The following is a 13867-nucleotide window of genomic DNA, read 5'->3' as shown; positions in this document are numbered from 1 at the left end:
AAACAAAGGAGACAAGAGGAAGCCCTCGTTAAGGATTAAACCACAGCTGGGAGAAAGTCTTCTCTGACTTACTCAATCGTGTATTTGGTTTGGACCGACACCCAGGCGGGACTTTACACGGAAAACTCAGCCCAGAGGCAACCCAGCCCCTGGGCCCAGGCCCGGAGCTCACCGGCTCTCAGGCCCCCCTGCCCCGCCCCCCGCCCCAGGTGCCTTGGGAAGTTCTGCTGAGCAGCAGAGGGTTTGGAAATGAACTTGGAGTGTCAACAACAGCAACATACAACAGCACCAATGACACGACGATCAAGTGCACTTTTAGAAGGAAAGTGCTCCCGGGTTTGGTGCAAAATAGTTTTGTTTTTTTTCCCCCAGAGTCAACATCTATGGAATACGATTCAAGTGCTTAACTTATAAAACTGTAAACCAAGCTTTTACCAGGGTAAAATCAAGCTTTTTCCCCAAGGGCAGGGACTAGGCATGATTAACCATTTATCATATTTTTTTAATGACAAAAAGTTACAGACACAGGGAAAATTAGAAACAGTTCGTGTGGCCTGAGCTTTGGCTGGTGTGAGTCTCCCTGTTCCTCGGTGGTTTGGAGGCTGACCGTCCCTGCGCACCGGTCGCCCGCCCGCCTGGCTGCTCTCCAAAGCCCCACCCCTCCCGGCACCTCACTCTGACTTCAACGGCTCACTCAGCTCACTCGGTAGGAGAGTCCTGAGCTCAGATCACCCCGGTTCCCTCCACTCCTCCCTGAGGCGTTTGAGAAGCTGACCCCCGACTGCTTTGGGGGTCCTGCATGCGTGCACCGCTCCCGCTGTGCAAACAAGCGGCAGCACACGGGGCGCAGGGACAGGAGGAGCCACGCGGCAGCCCTGGCCCGAGATGGGTGGGGAGGAATCTGCGCCCAGACCGAGAGGGAGTCCGGGAGCCCTAACAGCATGACGTGCAGCCTCGATCTCCTGACCTCTGACCCTGACCCTGCAATCCGGGCTGGGATGCTGTCCCCAGTAACAGCCCTGAGCCACATCAGCCCAGGAGAAGTTAGCCTGACTGTCTGAACATCTCATTGTGTGACGGTCTTATTTCCGTTCCCACCATTCCCCACGGCTTCATTTAAGCTTCTTGAATGTTCTCCTTCCTCTGGATCTTCTAGTGTAGCACTGCTGGGATTGGGTGGCAGGACTGGACCCCACCTCCGCGACCCCGACCTGGCCCCAGACCCTGACTCCAACCAAGAAACTGCCTGTGATGATAGAATCAGCCCAGCTGGGTTTCTGCTTTCTGGATGAAGCAAGGCTTGCCCGTGGCCTAACACTCAAGGGGACTTCACAGCGTTTTGATGCCTTTTTAAATTTCTCTTCCTAATTTTAGTTTATAAAATGCCAGGGCTTAAGGACACTCTCCCACCTCACCCCAAACTTCTGGTAACATTGTTTGAGGGTGAAATGCAAGCAGAGCTTCGGGTGAGGGATAAGCCAGTCCCAAGCACTTCCGAACAAGCATAAGAATCTTTTTGGGGTGACTTCATGGGACAAATGACCCCTGTCCCCTGATTGGCCAGTCCTGCAAGGAGTCAGCTGCTGGATAGGGGCTGGTGGTTTGGTTCCTAGTGAGCTTTTCTTAGGAACATTCTGGGATGGTTAATCAATCTTACATTCCAAAATAGCATCAAGAAACAGGACAGTGAAATCACTAGATACGTTTTAAAGGTCTGGTAAAGCACCCGTGAGACCCTTAGCAAGGGTGGTCTACCTCTGGGGAGGCGGAGGGTGCCACATTAAGAGAGGGTATGAAGAGAGAAATTTCCAGTCCTCCACAGGGATACACACTATTGAAGAAAGTCATAATCAAGTAGAACACAGCATAAAATAATAAAAACCACACAAAACCACGGAGTCACGCCTGAGCACCAGAGAGCATCCGCCCCAGGCCTAGCAGGTAAAGTTGTGAAATCTGAGTGTCGATATCCCAGTACAGAAAACCGTGTGAGGATGAGAGCTCCTGCTGCCCCCGATCACTGTGCTTTAGACAAAATGACGCGTGTGAAACCATCGACCACACAGGTACCTGCAAAAGTGTACCTACTCTCTTCCCAGCGCACAAGTGAAGAAAAACTGAGCGACGTTACTGACGTGTCAGTCTTTTCGTAAATATTTTGATACATTTGTTTAAAATTTAGAGAGCCATCCCCATAATTTCCAGGTCATTATTTAGAAAAAGGGTCATTTTTATTTTTGAAATTAACTGTTCAGTTACTTTAAAAAATTACACAGATAACACAAGACAATGTGTTGTAAATTTTAAACAAATCAATATGGGTCCTGGCTGGCATAGCTCAGTGGATTGAGCAGGGGCTGCAAACCAAAGTGTCGCAGGTTTGATTCCCAGTCAGGGTACATGCCTGGGTTGCAGGCCATGACTCCCAGCAACCGCACATTGATGTTTTTCTCTCTCTCTCTCTATCTCCCTCCCTTCCCTCTCTATAAATAAATTTTAAAAAATCTTTTAAAAAATATTTTATTTATTTATTTATTTTAAAATTATAAATTTAAAAAATTTTTTAAATATTTTATTTATTTATTTTTAGAGAGGAAAGGGAGGGAGAGAGAGAGAGAGAGAGAAACATCAATGTGTGGTTGCTGGGAGTCATGGCCTGCAACCCAGGCATGTACCCTGGCTGGGAATTTTAAAAAATCTTTAAAAAAAATCAATACGGAAGTGTGCAGAGTATAACAAGGGTGCCTTGCCCTCTGCCCCCTTGCCCCACCTGTTTCTAGCCCCACAGAGTACGTGATATTATTTCAGATGTTTTCCTGTACACTCTCATATTCATAACCTCTCTTCCTGGCTTTTTATTATGAAAGATTTCAAACCTAGAAAATTAGAACTGGTGTAATGTGAGTTTTTGTGAGTGTGACAAAAACATATTCCATCTTTATACATGGGTTAGATCATCACTTTCCCTGCACACCATTAGACACACTTCTCCCAAGCCGTCTCTTTCCCTCCCATTCTCTCAGTTGCTTTAAAAAAAGATTGACTTATTTTTATGTTTTATGTTCCAATTATAGTTTTACATTCAGTGTTATCTTGTATTCATTTTAAGTGTATAGCGTAGTGTTTAGACAATCATACACTTTACAAAATGTTCCCCCGATATTTCCAGTGTCCTCACTTCTTTTTGTCAGTCTGTGTATCTCTGTCATAGTCACCTGTCCATCTGTCTATTTATCCATCTGTCTGTCTACCTCTATCGACTATCTTCTCATCTCGCTACAGAGAGAAATTTCTATTGGTTTTATTTTTTTAAGATTTTATTTATTTATTTTTAGAGAGGGAAGGGAGGGAGAAAGGGAGAAAGAGAGAGAGAGAGAGAGAGAGACATCAATGTGCGGTTGCTGGGGGTCATGGCCTGCAACCCAGGCATGTGCCCTGACTGAGAATCGAACCTGTGATGCTTTGGTTTGCAGCCTGTGCTCACTCCACTGAGCTAGGGCAGCCAGGGACTATTGGTTTTATTTTTTTAATAAATACCGTAACACATTTTTCAGTGCCTTTTCACTTCGTAACCTAATCTTGAACACCTTCCCATTTCGTTCCAGAGAGACACATCTTAGTTCTTCTACTTGCTGTATAGTAACCCATATTATAAATATATTATTTCTTACAATTACTTGCTTACTGATGCACATTTCACTTATTTCTACTTGGTCAAATCATCCATCCCTTTTCTTTAGAATGCTTCTGAGTTTTAAAACCCTACTCGGAATGTTTCCCTCTTCATGACCACCTTTAAAAAATGATACACATTCACTTACAGCTTTTTCCTTTTACATTAATGTCTTAGAGCTACTTTGAATTTTTGCTTAGGATGTGAGCCAGGGATTTAATATTCTTTTCCTCCCCACGGGCATTTAACTGTCTCTGTACCACCCCTTCCCCAGTGGCTGGAAATACTGCTTTTGTTTAGGAGGTGCTACAGTCCATACGGTACCTGCCGAGTTTTTCGACATCGTCCACCGTCTCCGGCAAGGCAATGCCCTTGGTTTCGGGCAACAGCATCACGAGGCCGCCGCAGACCGACGCCAGGACGCCTGCGGAACAGGGGAGGCGTCACCGCCGGGAACGCACGGCTGGCCCTCGTCCCTCCGCCCGCTCCCCAGCCTCAGCCCGCCCTCGGGGCAGCAGGCCCCGGTGACCCTGGCCAGCTCTGCGGCTTTCCTCTGCCGCCGTTTCTTCCCCTTCCTCAAACCCTGGGCAGTCCCAGCGCCCCAGGCTCTGGGCAGACATCCATCCGTGCCCCCGGCGGACCATCACTTACTGAGCGCCTGCTCGGGGCCCAGCACTCAAAGACGCCCCCCCCCACTTCCTGGGAACGCAGACGCCACCGGAGAGGCGTCCCCTCCGCGTCCTTTCACTGACCCTAGAACGTCACGGCTTCCTCTCAGCCCCCTTCCGCCAGCTCTCTGCCACGGCCACTGTAGGACCGGTCCCTTCTGCCAGCGTCAGCCTCTCGATCTTGCTATTTTAGGCCCCTCGCCAAAGTGATTAATCCTCTCCCCAGTGGCCCAGCGGTGGAGGCACCAGGACACACCCCCGTCTTTCGCCCTTCGGGGCCCTCCTATCAACCCCACGCCCCTGTTTACCACCCTCCCCGTTCCTGCCCTCCAGAGTAGAAATTTCCAGAACCCTGGGCTCTGCTATTTCCTCCCCATCTCATCTCCGTGGCGCGCCTGTGAGTATCCACCAAGCAGCTCTCCGGAAAGGAAGGCCCTGATCTGCAGCATCTGCCTATGGCCATGGTGTAAATATCTCCCCGCGGCCGACAATTCCAGCTCCCGCCGTGACATCGCCGAATAAGGCGCTGGGAAGAGAGGTGCCGTAGCACCCTATTTTACACAATTCCCACCGGAAAGATGCAAAGACATAGATGACCTCAGGAACACAGGAGCCAGCACATGTCACTGAATTAGGGACGGATGGGGTTTGAGTCTCTGTGTTATCTGTTTCTAGTGTGTTTTATGTGCTTCCGTTCTCAATCGCGGCTGTGTCGGACACGTGGCTCCCTCTGCGAGGGCAGGGCCCACATTCCAGCGCCCGTGCAGGCCGGGCCACCGCCTCCAAGGACTGGGCTCCAAAACCGCTCCGTCTTGGCTGAACTCCGCCTGCTCGTGCCGGCTACAGAGTCAGCGCTGGGCTTCATGCTCGGATCCCAGGACGTTATCTGAAATGTTCTTTCACCGATTTCACTGGTGTGGACCGGTGCGGGGGCTGGCTTTCCCGTCCCTAGCACCGTTAGGCTTTTGCATTGCGAGCATGTGCGTTCTCGTGGACTCAGCGTTTCCCTCGCCATCTGAAGGGCGAGCAGCGGGTGAAAAAGGAAGCAGAGGCGGAGGAAAGCTCGCCGGCTGCTGTAGGGCCCACCCGCACCCTTTCTCGCTGAGGGGGGGCGAGGGGCGGGGTCGGGCAGAGAGGCGGGGCAGCCGGTGAGAAGCACGGGACTGATTTACCCGAAGGTCCCTCCCAACGCTGCGATCCTCCCCCTTCCTGGGTCCTAGGAAGATCAGAGGGAGGGAGGCGGGGTGAAGCTGGGGGGCAGGGAAGAGGCTACGTCAGGTGTGCGAGGGGCCTGTGTCCTCTGCTCCTTCAGCGCTGCGTGTGGGGCATCAGAGCGAAGCAAGATGTGACGCTGATAGACACGGAACGTTTAATGCTGTAATTCGATTTCAGGCTTCTTTCCAACAGACCGAAGGTCTCCTTCGGTCTCATGAAAATCTCAATGTGCTCTAGGGCCGGCACACGGCTGCCCTCTGTCCCGCAGGTCTCCCGAAGGTCTCCCGAAGGTCTCCCGAAGGTCTCCTTCGGTCTCATGAAAACCGCTGGCATTTCATTACTCCCAATACCACCAAAGAGTTCGGAAGCACTGAACTCAGAACGCAAGCGAAGAAAGCTAAGTAAGTTGAACACTGCTCATCACAGCCCTTTCCTGTCTCGTCAGTTTAGGACATTGAGGGTGTCACACTTCACGGCAGTCGGATTGGCTCCTCAAAACCGACAGGGCTGCCGTTCAGATACCACGCGCCTATCAGGAACACGAAGCGTAAGGACGCGGAGAACGCGATGAGCGCGCGTGAGAGCGGCCCGCGCGGCCCAGTGAGAGCTCACCGAAGATGATGAGAGGTAGCTCCAGCCAGACGGCGGCCAGTCGGAAGAGCAGAAACGGGGCTATGATTCCCCCAAAGTCACATAAGCCCGAGCACAGCGAAACGCCGAAGTTTCTGGAGAGAAAAGAATGGCTGCAAATGAAAAACGTATTTAAATAACTTTGAGACATGCAACATATTCAGACGAGGAAGCAAGGAAGAAACTGTAACCGTGTTTTCCCCATTCCTGCGGTTTTGGGCTTAGAGAACGACCACTCCGCCACTCCCACGAGCAGACCGTGTGCGTTGGGCACCGCAGTTCCACACGCGGGTAAGTGCCGCGTCCCGTGTCCCGTGTCCTGCGAGGCTGCCAAGGAGCCGTGCAGGGCTGCCGGGGGCAGCATGCTCACCACCCAGCCGCCTCGGTGACACTCAGGTGCTCGCTCGGCACCCAGCCGGACCGGGCCCCGAACCTTCCCCGGGGAAAGCCGGCCAATGTGCTCTAGGGCCGGCACACGGCTGCCCTCTGTCCCGCAGTAAGTGTCTGCTCGCCGCGAGAGGATGTGGAACGGGGTGCCGACGGAGGCGGTGGCCTCCAGACAGGTGACGCCCACAAAGAGAGAGTTAACCCCACCAAGCGTGCACGCACTCGCCAGGTTTTCTGATTCCTAGTGCCTTTCCGCAAAACCACGGCTGCGCAAGACGAGACAGGCAGGAGAAATGCTCTTTCTTTCACAGAATGTGGACGGCCGCCAGGCGGAGAGAGGCCACAACTCACAGCACGCTGTCTTTGAGGCTGGGTTTGGCCCCCGTCAAGGTGTCACCAAGCGAAGGGAAACTGTTCCATGGTTTTTACATCAACTCAGAACACTTAGGACAAACCGCAACACACATGTGGGAATTACCGTAACGTCGTTGGGTACAACTCTGAATTCACCAAATACACGATCTCGAAGGCTATGGTGATGCCCAGCCTGCCCAGGGTGGCCACCGTGGTCCTCAGCCATGCTCTTCCTGAAACACACAGAGAGTGGGGGGCGGGAGTGAGGGTGTGCTTTCGGTACAGATTCACAGAACAATGCAAGTGCTCGGTGTTCTCCAAGCCCTCAGTCTTCGCTAATTTTAAGTGTAAATGGTTGAAACCTTCTACCATCGGAGCCAAATTTCAACTGCAGTAGCCACTACCGGGGTGATGGCTCGCGTTTGCCGGTGCTGACGGCACCTCTGCGCAGGGTCAGATGTCAGCAGCTCGACCCCGGCCCCGTCTGTTGGGCGGCCACGCACCGGAACAACGTTCGGAGCGGGGCCTTCCCAGGGGGGCCTGGCCACGCCGGCCTTCGGTCTGGAGGATGGCCTTCACCGTGCCCTTGAAAACATCGGCACTGTGTGGTGCCCGTTTGGGCTTTCTGGTCACTCCCCTTACTGGTGACACCCAGAAGCGCCGTCGCCAACAGGCCGGGAATGATCCGACACCAGGCTGCCTTTGGTTCCCGGAGAGCGGAGAGCGGCGAGGCTGGGAGGACTGCGGTCTTTGGAAGGGGGCGCCTCCGCCGTGCCTCATCGCTACATTGGTCGCCCATTGTCTCCCTCATGTCACCCCCAGTCTTGCTACTTTCACCAAGGAATTATCCGGAAGAGCCAGATTCTGTAGCACCAGTCGACTCATTCGTTTACAGATAAACTGACTCAGTGCTCCTATGGTTGTACGGAGAGGCGCCCAACGTTCTTTATTAAACGCCTTCCTGCTTTTGTGTTTAAGGAAGGAGCAACCGTTCTTGTCCTAAAAGGTTAGAGCCCCGGGGTCCTTGGGCCGAGCACTGTCTGGCCCCCTCTCCGGTGGCCTCAGTGTGAGCAGGGGCAGCTCGTGCTCCGCACGCCCGACCCCCAGCTTTGGAAGGGAAACCCTTCCCTTTTACAGCCGATACTTATTTCTGCACACTCCGCACTGAACGATCCTGCCGTCTTCTGGGAATGACTGCCCCTGCCTGGACACATAAATGTTTTAGTAGGAAAGTAGGAGCGGATGAGGAGGATGAAGAAGAGGGTGAGTTCAGTAGATCGACGCCTGTCCTCTCTAAAGGAGAGCCAACCAATAAAAAGAGCTAACGCCCACTACAGGCAACTGTTGTCCGGGAGGGCATGCAGAGACAAAGGTGGCGCAGGAAATGCAGGCCGTGGCGGGGAGGCCCCTAGCTCTTTGGGTCTGGACCGCAGGCTGGCCGAGGCTGGCCTGGCGACCTGATGTCTTCCCCGGGCCAGGTCACCTGAAGCGCTCCTGGAACAGTCCCACCGGGGCGTGGGCACAGCCGAGCTGGGCTGTCTGGGCCGCCGCCTGCTCTGGCACCGAAGTCCAGTGGCCAATGTGGGTTTTCTTTATACCCCGCTTTCTCATGAAAGCCAGGGAGAGGGACCGGGAAACGCATCCTCCGCTCCCCTGGGGGAGCAGGCGGTTCGTTGCCAGGTGCTGGGGAAGGGAATGTGGGGGCCGGTGCCGATCCCCTGGGCCTGCCCGGCCGGCCCCCCTACCCCCACTGCTCTCGGGCAGCGAGGAGGAAGGCTGCCCGCTAACGTGGAGAGAACTTCCTCACCCCGGGCCGGTCCCCAGACCACAGGCTTCTCTGCTGAATCAAGACCGCTCTGGCAGTCCTGGTGACACCTGCAGTGACAAGCTAAGTTTACAGCCGAGGCTAGGACAGTTTGCTGGGGAGAACCAGACAAAAATCAAATTAAAGCACCCACACACACACACCATGAAAACCATCCAGTGAGTTCAGAAAATCATTCAGAAAATGCTGTCCCGTTGACACCCTTGAGGAGACTGGGTTGGTCCTACGTGGTGACCTTACACTGAAAGACCCTCAACTCACGCCCAGCTGCGGAGGCCAGGACAGAACCGCCCTTACACAGTGACAGGGGTCGTGTGGAAATGTGTGACAGGTGGCCCTAGGACACCACACTGTCCCTCAGAAGAACGAAGCAAAAACAATTTATTAGAAAGTGTTAGTGACGTGTGACTGTTATACAAACTCTCTCATCATCCCAGTAATGTGCTGAATTTATGGTGGAGTGACAGTAGACATCTTGTGATGATAATGACCAAAAAAAAATACCCCACAAGGCAATTTAAAAATGAGTACTGAAGCTGAAACCGCCTTCCAGAGTTGTGCGGACTCAGAGAAAGGCCCCTCTGAATGGGGGTTGGTCAAGCTTCTAGGGATTACTGGGAATAATAGCTCAATTTTTGAAAAGTAAATGCAAGATTTTAAACAAACACAAGTTTGCATCTCCTCTGAACATACCATCTGTTCTCAGTTCTGAGATAAAATTTAGTGAAAATTCCTACTAGAGGTATGTGAATTAAGATGCATAAACTTACTTTTCACTTAAGGAAAAATAAAAGTACAAGGCAGACTTAGCCACACTGCCAGGTTTGGGGCCAGCCTAAAGAAACCCAAGTCAGAGACGGCAGACGAGGCAAAGAGAGCTCTGTGTGTTTCAGACTCCGGAGCTCAAAAATGAGACCGACAGCAGCGAGTCTTGGGTGAGGATACACACAGCCAGAAAACTCTTTCTTTTCCCACAGTTTCATTCTTCAGACCCTGAGAAGCTGAGCGTAGTGGAGGGAAAGCCGATTAAACTGCTTTCTGGAGATGGTGGAAGAGCCGATTCCTCTAAAAGGCCGACCAGCATTCTCCAGTTGGTGACGCCGGGAGTGACCGAGGGGAGAGTCTTCTGACGTTAACTGAAAAGCCAAAAGCAGCGAGTCCCATCACTCTCTGAGCGGGTCTAAGGGCTGTCAGCCCCCGGCAGGAGCCTGTCAGGATCTGGCGCTCACAGGGTGCAGTCGGGGTTCGGAACCCACTGTTGTCAATCACGGCTAACACGTGTCTGCAGAAACAGCCGAGTCTGCAGCCCACGTATGTAAAATCTGTCCAAACTAGGAGTCATTGTTGTAGGTTGCTGTGCATGATGTGCTCCCATGATTCTGGCCCACACTTTCAGGAAAAAGATCTTTCATTTTAATTTTTTAAATTCAGTTATTTCTTTCTATTTAGAAACAAAACCTGTTATCGTATGCCAGGGTATGATTTTGCATGTGGGTATTGTGATTGCTTTCTAGAGTTGCACTTTTCATGCACACTCGTAAAGAAAAGAATTGAAAACATTTACATAGATATGGAATTTGCACTACCCGTGCATAATGTGCATCCTTATTGTTCCCTCAGAAATTTAGATTAAAAAATGCACATTATACACAGCAAATTACGGTAATTTTCGACATTGCTAAGAATAGGTCTAAAGCTTAACATGAGAAATTACATCCACAAAATAAAACTGACCCAACTAAGCAAATGCCCCCTATTTTCTAATATACGAACGTGTTCTCCGCACAACGGCGTGAGCCCCGCCCACCCAGTTACGCCCACACTGGCTTGGACGTCCGGCCGGCCCTGTGGTCACGCCGAAGGCAGCGCCCACTGCAGCCACCCGAGCTGACAGCCGCACCACAGCAGTAGCCTCTCTGGGCCTCTCTAGGGAAGCTAGCTTCCCTAGCTTCACGCGCAGTGGGTGCTCAGTTCTTACTGCACAGGCGGTGGGAACAGAGGACCGCGTCTTAGGGAACCCCATTTTTAAATGAAACCCCAAGGCATGTGCTATGAAAGGAAAGTGGAATAAAAAGAGAGGTCTCCTACGTTCCTGATATGCCCCCCCTTCCACTCACCCTGCACTTAACCCCCGAAGACAGGAATTATGAATATTTTGTTCATGTTCGCCCCCCAGTCCTGGTCTAGTGGCCACGATGAATAGGTACAGATAGGCACGCTTTGGCCGATATCTCTTACGCAGATTCCCCAGCTCTCAGCACGTGTTAACACAGCAGTGTAGTGGGCTGACTACTGTCCCCCTCGGAACGTGACCTTATCCGGAAGGAAGGTCTCTGCAGATGTGGCGGTTAGGACAGAGACGCAGAGAGGTCACGGGAAGACGGAGGCAGAGACTGGTCGGAGGCCAGCAACGCTGGCGACCTCCAGGAGCTGGGGGGCAGGCCGGGAGGGGTCCTCCCCTGGAGCCTGCAGAGAGAGCGTGGCCCTGCGACACGCCAGGGTCCAGGCTCCCGGACCTTGTGGTGTCAAGCCACCCAGACTGTGCAGCTTCGTTGCTGCAGCCCCAGGGAATGAACACGGGCTGGGAAACCGAGAGGAATGCGGCCCGTCAGGGCCGCTGATCACCAGCCATTCCAGCACCACACGGGGCTTCACGTCTTTCCCCTTCTCTGCTACAGATAGGCAGTTCTGTGATTGTATTTAAATAGGTTCTACCCGATGTTTGGGGACTGCATAAACTCATCTACAAATACCTGACTGTTTTGACCTCTGCATCTTACCACATCTCTCCTGGTCCTCAGGGCTCTCAACAAAGCAAAACCAACAAACATGCAAACAGCCTGTCAGGCTGACGCAAAGGGCCCCCGGAGAACCCAGCTCTCCTGTTGCCCCCCCCCCACACACTGACACTCGCCCCACACCCAGGAATGATTAACCTGCTGTGACTCGCACGTTCCCGGGGACTCCCCAAGTCCCACCTGGCTGTGTGTGGTGGCAGATGCCATCTGGGGTGCACTCACCATGTGTTCGGAGACACCTGCCACCTCCGTACCGGCCATCAGTTCCCGAAAACTCTGTTCCAGAATCATCTCTGGAACCACCCATCCCATCCCGGCCCGACCGCCACTCCCTTTGTCTGAGTTCTGGACAGTCACTGTCCAGAGCACTGGGGCTGCAGATGGCCACCCACTCACGGTCATTGTCCAGACTTCTGTGGCTGCAGACGGCCACCCACTCACAGTCACTGTCCAGAGCACTGGGGCTGCCAACGGCCACCCCTTCACGGTCACTGTCCAGACTGCTGTAGCTACAGACAGCCACCCCTCCCCCATCTCCTCACGAAGCTCACAAGACTGTAAGCAAGCTCCCGGCATGGTTTGGTCACCACCAGTGACAGATGACCCTTCTGTTCCTCACCTGGATAACAGTGACAACCAACAACGCCTGGTTCTGACCCCTCGGAGGCGACCCCTGCTCCCAGGAACCACACTCCACGTTGGAGAAGTTGTCGGCAGACCCCCCTCTGCCCAACGCCTCCCTGTCCCTTCTTCCACACCCCAGCCCCCCCTCCAGGAAGCTTTCCCAATCCCGCCCCGCCCCCCACCCCCCGCAGAGGAATCACTCCTCACACCTCTTTACCAGGATTTTCCTGCTATTTCTAAATCTTGTAATTACAGCTATTTCCTTCATCACAGTGCGCCGGGAGAGTATTGAAGTGTCTTGATCCCCTACTAGTCCGGGAACCGGTTGAAGTCAAGAACTGCGTCTTTGCCCCCCTGGAACCTCTGGTTCCCGTGGGGCCAGTGACGTGGCCGGTGACGTGGCCGGTGCTCAGGAAGTGCCTTGAGCCCGGTCATGCTGTCACAAGTCAGATCCATAAAGGAGGTCAGCAGTAAATGACATCGCCTCGAGCTGGAGGTCACTCAGTCACACCCACACGTGCACCTAGAAAGGGAGCGCCAGAGCAGTCTGCAGGAGCACTCTCCCACGCTCGAGAGTCTTCCCCGGGACTAGGCGGAAAATCGAGTGACACACCACTGACGTGTGCCCGGCACCGGGGATGCGATGCCATGGTGTATTTTCTAAGGACGAGCGTCTGCCCTCATGCTGGGTTGCTTTCCGTGTAAGCTCCCTTTCCAAGTTCTCGGCTGCCACCCCGAGTGGGAAGGCAATTACCCTCGGGTAGGAAGGCCGTGACCAGGCACGCCACTCCGGCCACGATGTTGCTCGCTGCAAAGGGGAGGCGGCGTCCGATGCGCTCGATGGTCAGGAGGATGAGAAGCGCTCCCGGCAGCTCCACGACGCCGGAGATGAAGAAGTCGACGTAGAGGTTGCCTCCTATGATGCCCAGGCGCATGACCAGCCCCTGGTACACCACGGCGCTGGTGAACCTGCAGCGACACCGGGAGACAGCGGAGAGCCAGTAAGAGGCGACGTAACCCCGACTGGCAGGAAGGGGCGCAGCGTAAATTTGACACAAGCTTTTGAATCCGTCACAAGGCCAACTTACCAAGCAAACATAAGAATAAGTGTGCACTTCCTCATTTGGGGAGTTCTCACCAGATCTAAAAAGGATGGATTACTAACTTCCTCATCTGAAACAGTGATCTACACAAGAGAAGCAGATTTCAGTAGCAATACACGGCAAGCAACACCTGCACATTACAGAATTGTCATTGACCAGGTTCAACGCTCCCGCATCCATGACCTTACTGGACCCGGGACTTTCACGGTGACTGACATCTTAAAACCGAGAGTGAAACGTTTGGTTCTCTAGCCTTTTCAACAGGCCAAGTTCACAAAGAAACGTTTGGTTCTCTAGCCTTTTCAACAGGCCAAGTTCACAAAGGTGTGGTTGCTGCACTGAGAATGTCCTCGTAGGCTAACATTAGCAGTACTGCGTGCCACACTGCTCTGAGTAAACAAGGAAAAATGGGGTGTTCGACAGTCAAGTGCATTTGTGTGTTTATGACATTGCAGAAAACCAGCATAAACGTGGCCAAAGCAAGTGGGATCCAAATAAGTGCTTCTTAATCGATTCAGTCCTTAAACCTTATGCTGACAAGTGAGATAGAGTAACGTTAAGTTCAAGAGCAAGCGTGGCACCAAAGGTAT

At 52.9% G+C, this 13867-nt stretch overlaps 1 protein-coding gene across 2 annotated transcripts in view; it reads right to left on the bottom strand.

The window, feature by feature from the left end:
• Positions 1-13867, bottom strand: part of SLC22A3 (solute carrier family 22 member 3) — an 88474-nt gene that overhangs the window by 1386 nt on the left and 73221 nt on the right. For both annotated transcript variants that reach the window (XM_045844103.1, XM_045844102.1), the window contains exons 6-10: positions 13263-13360; positions 12929-13143; positions 7052-7160; positions 6169-6281; positions 3998-4097 (exon numbers count right to left, since the gene is read on the bottom strand). In XM_045844103.1, coding sequence (XP_045700059.1) covers positions 3998-4097; positions 6169-6281; positions 7052-7160; positions 12929-13143; positions 13263-13360 — 635 coding nt within the window. The remainder of the gene's footprint in view (positions 1-3997; positions 4098-6168; positions 6282-7051; positions 7161-12928; positions 13144-13262; positions 13361-13867) is intronic.

The sequence above is a fragment of the Phyllostomus hastatus genome, unplaced genomic scaffold (assembly GCF_019186645.2).
Source record: "Phyllostomus hastatus isolate PE091 unplaced genomic scaffold, TTU_PhHast_1.1 phas_contig_40, whole genome shotgun sequence".
NCBI classification, from domain to species: domain Eukaryota; kingdom Metazoa; phylum Chordata; class Mammalia; order Chiroptera; family Phyllostomidae; genus Phyllostomus; species Phyllostomus hastatus.
This window is presented reverse-complemented; position numbering and strand designations above follow the sequence as displayed.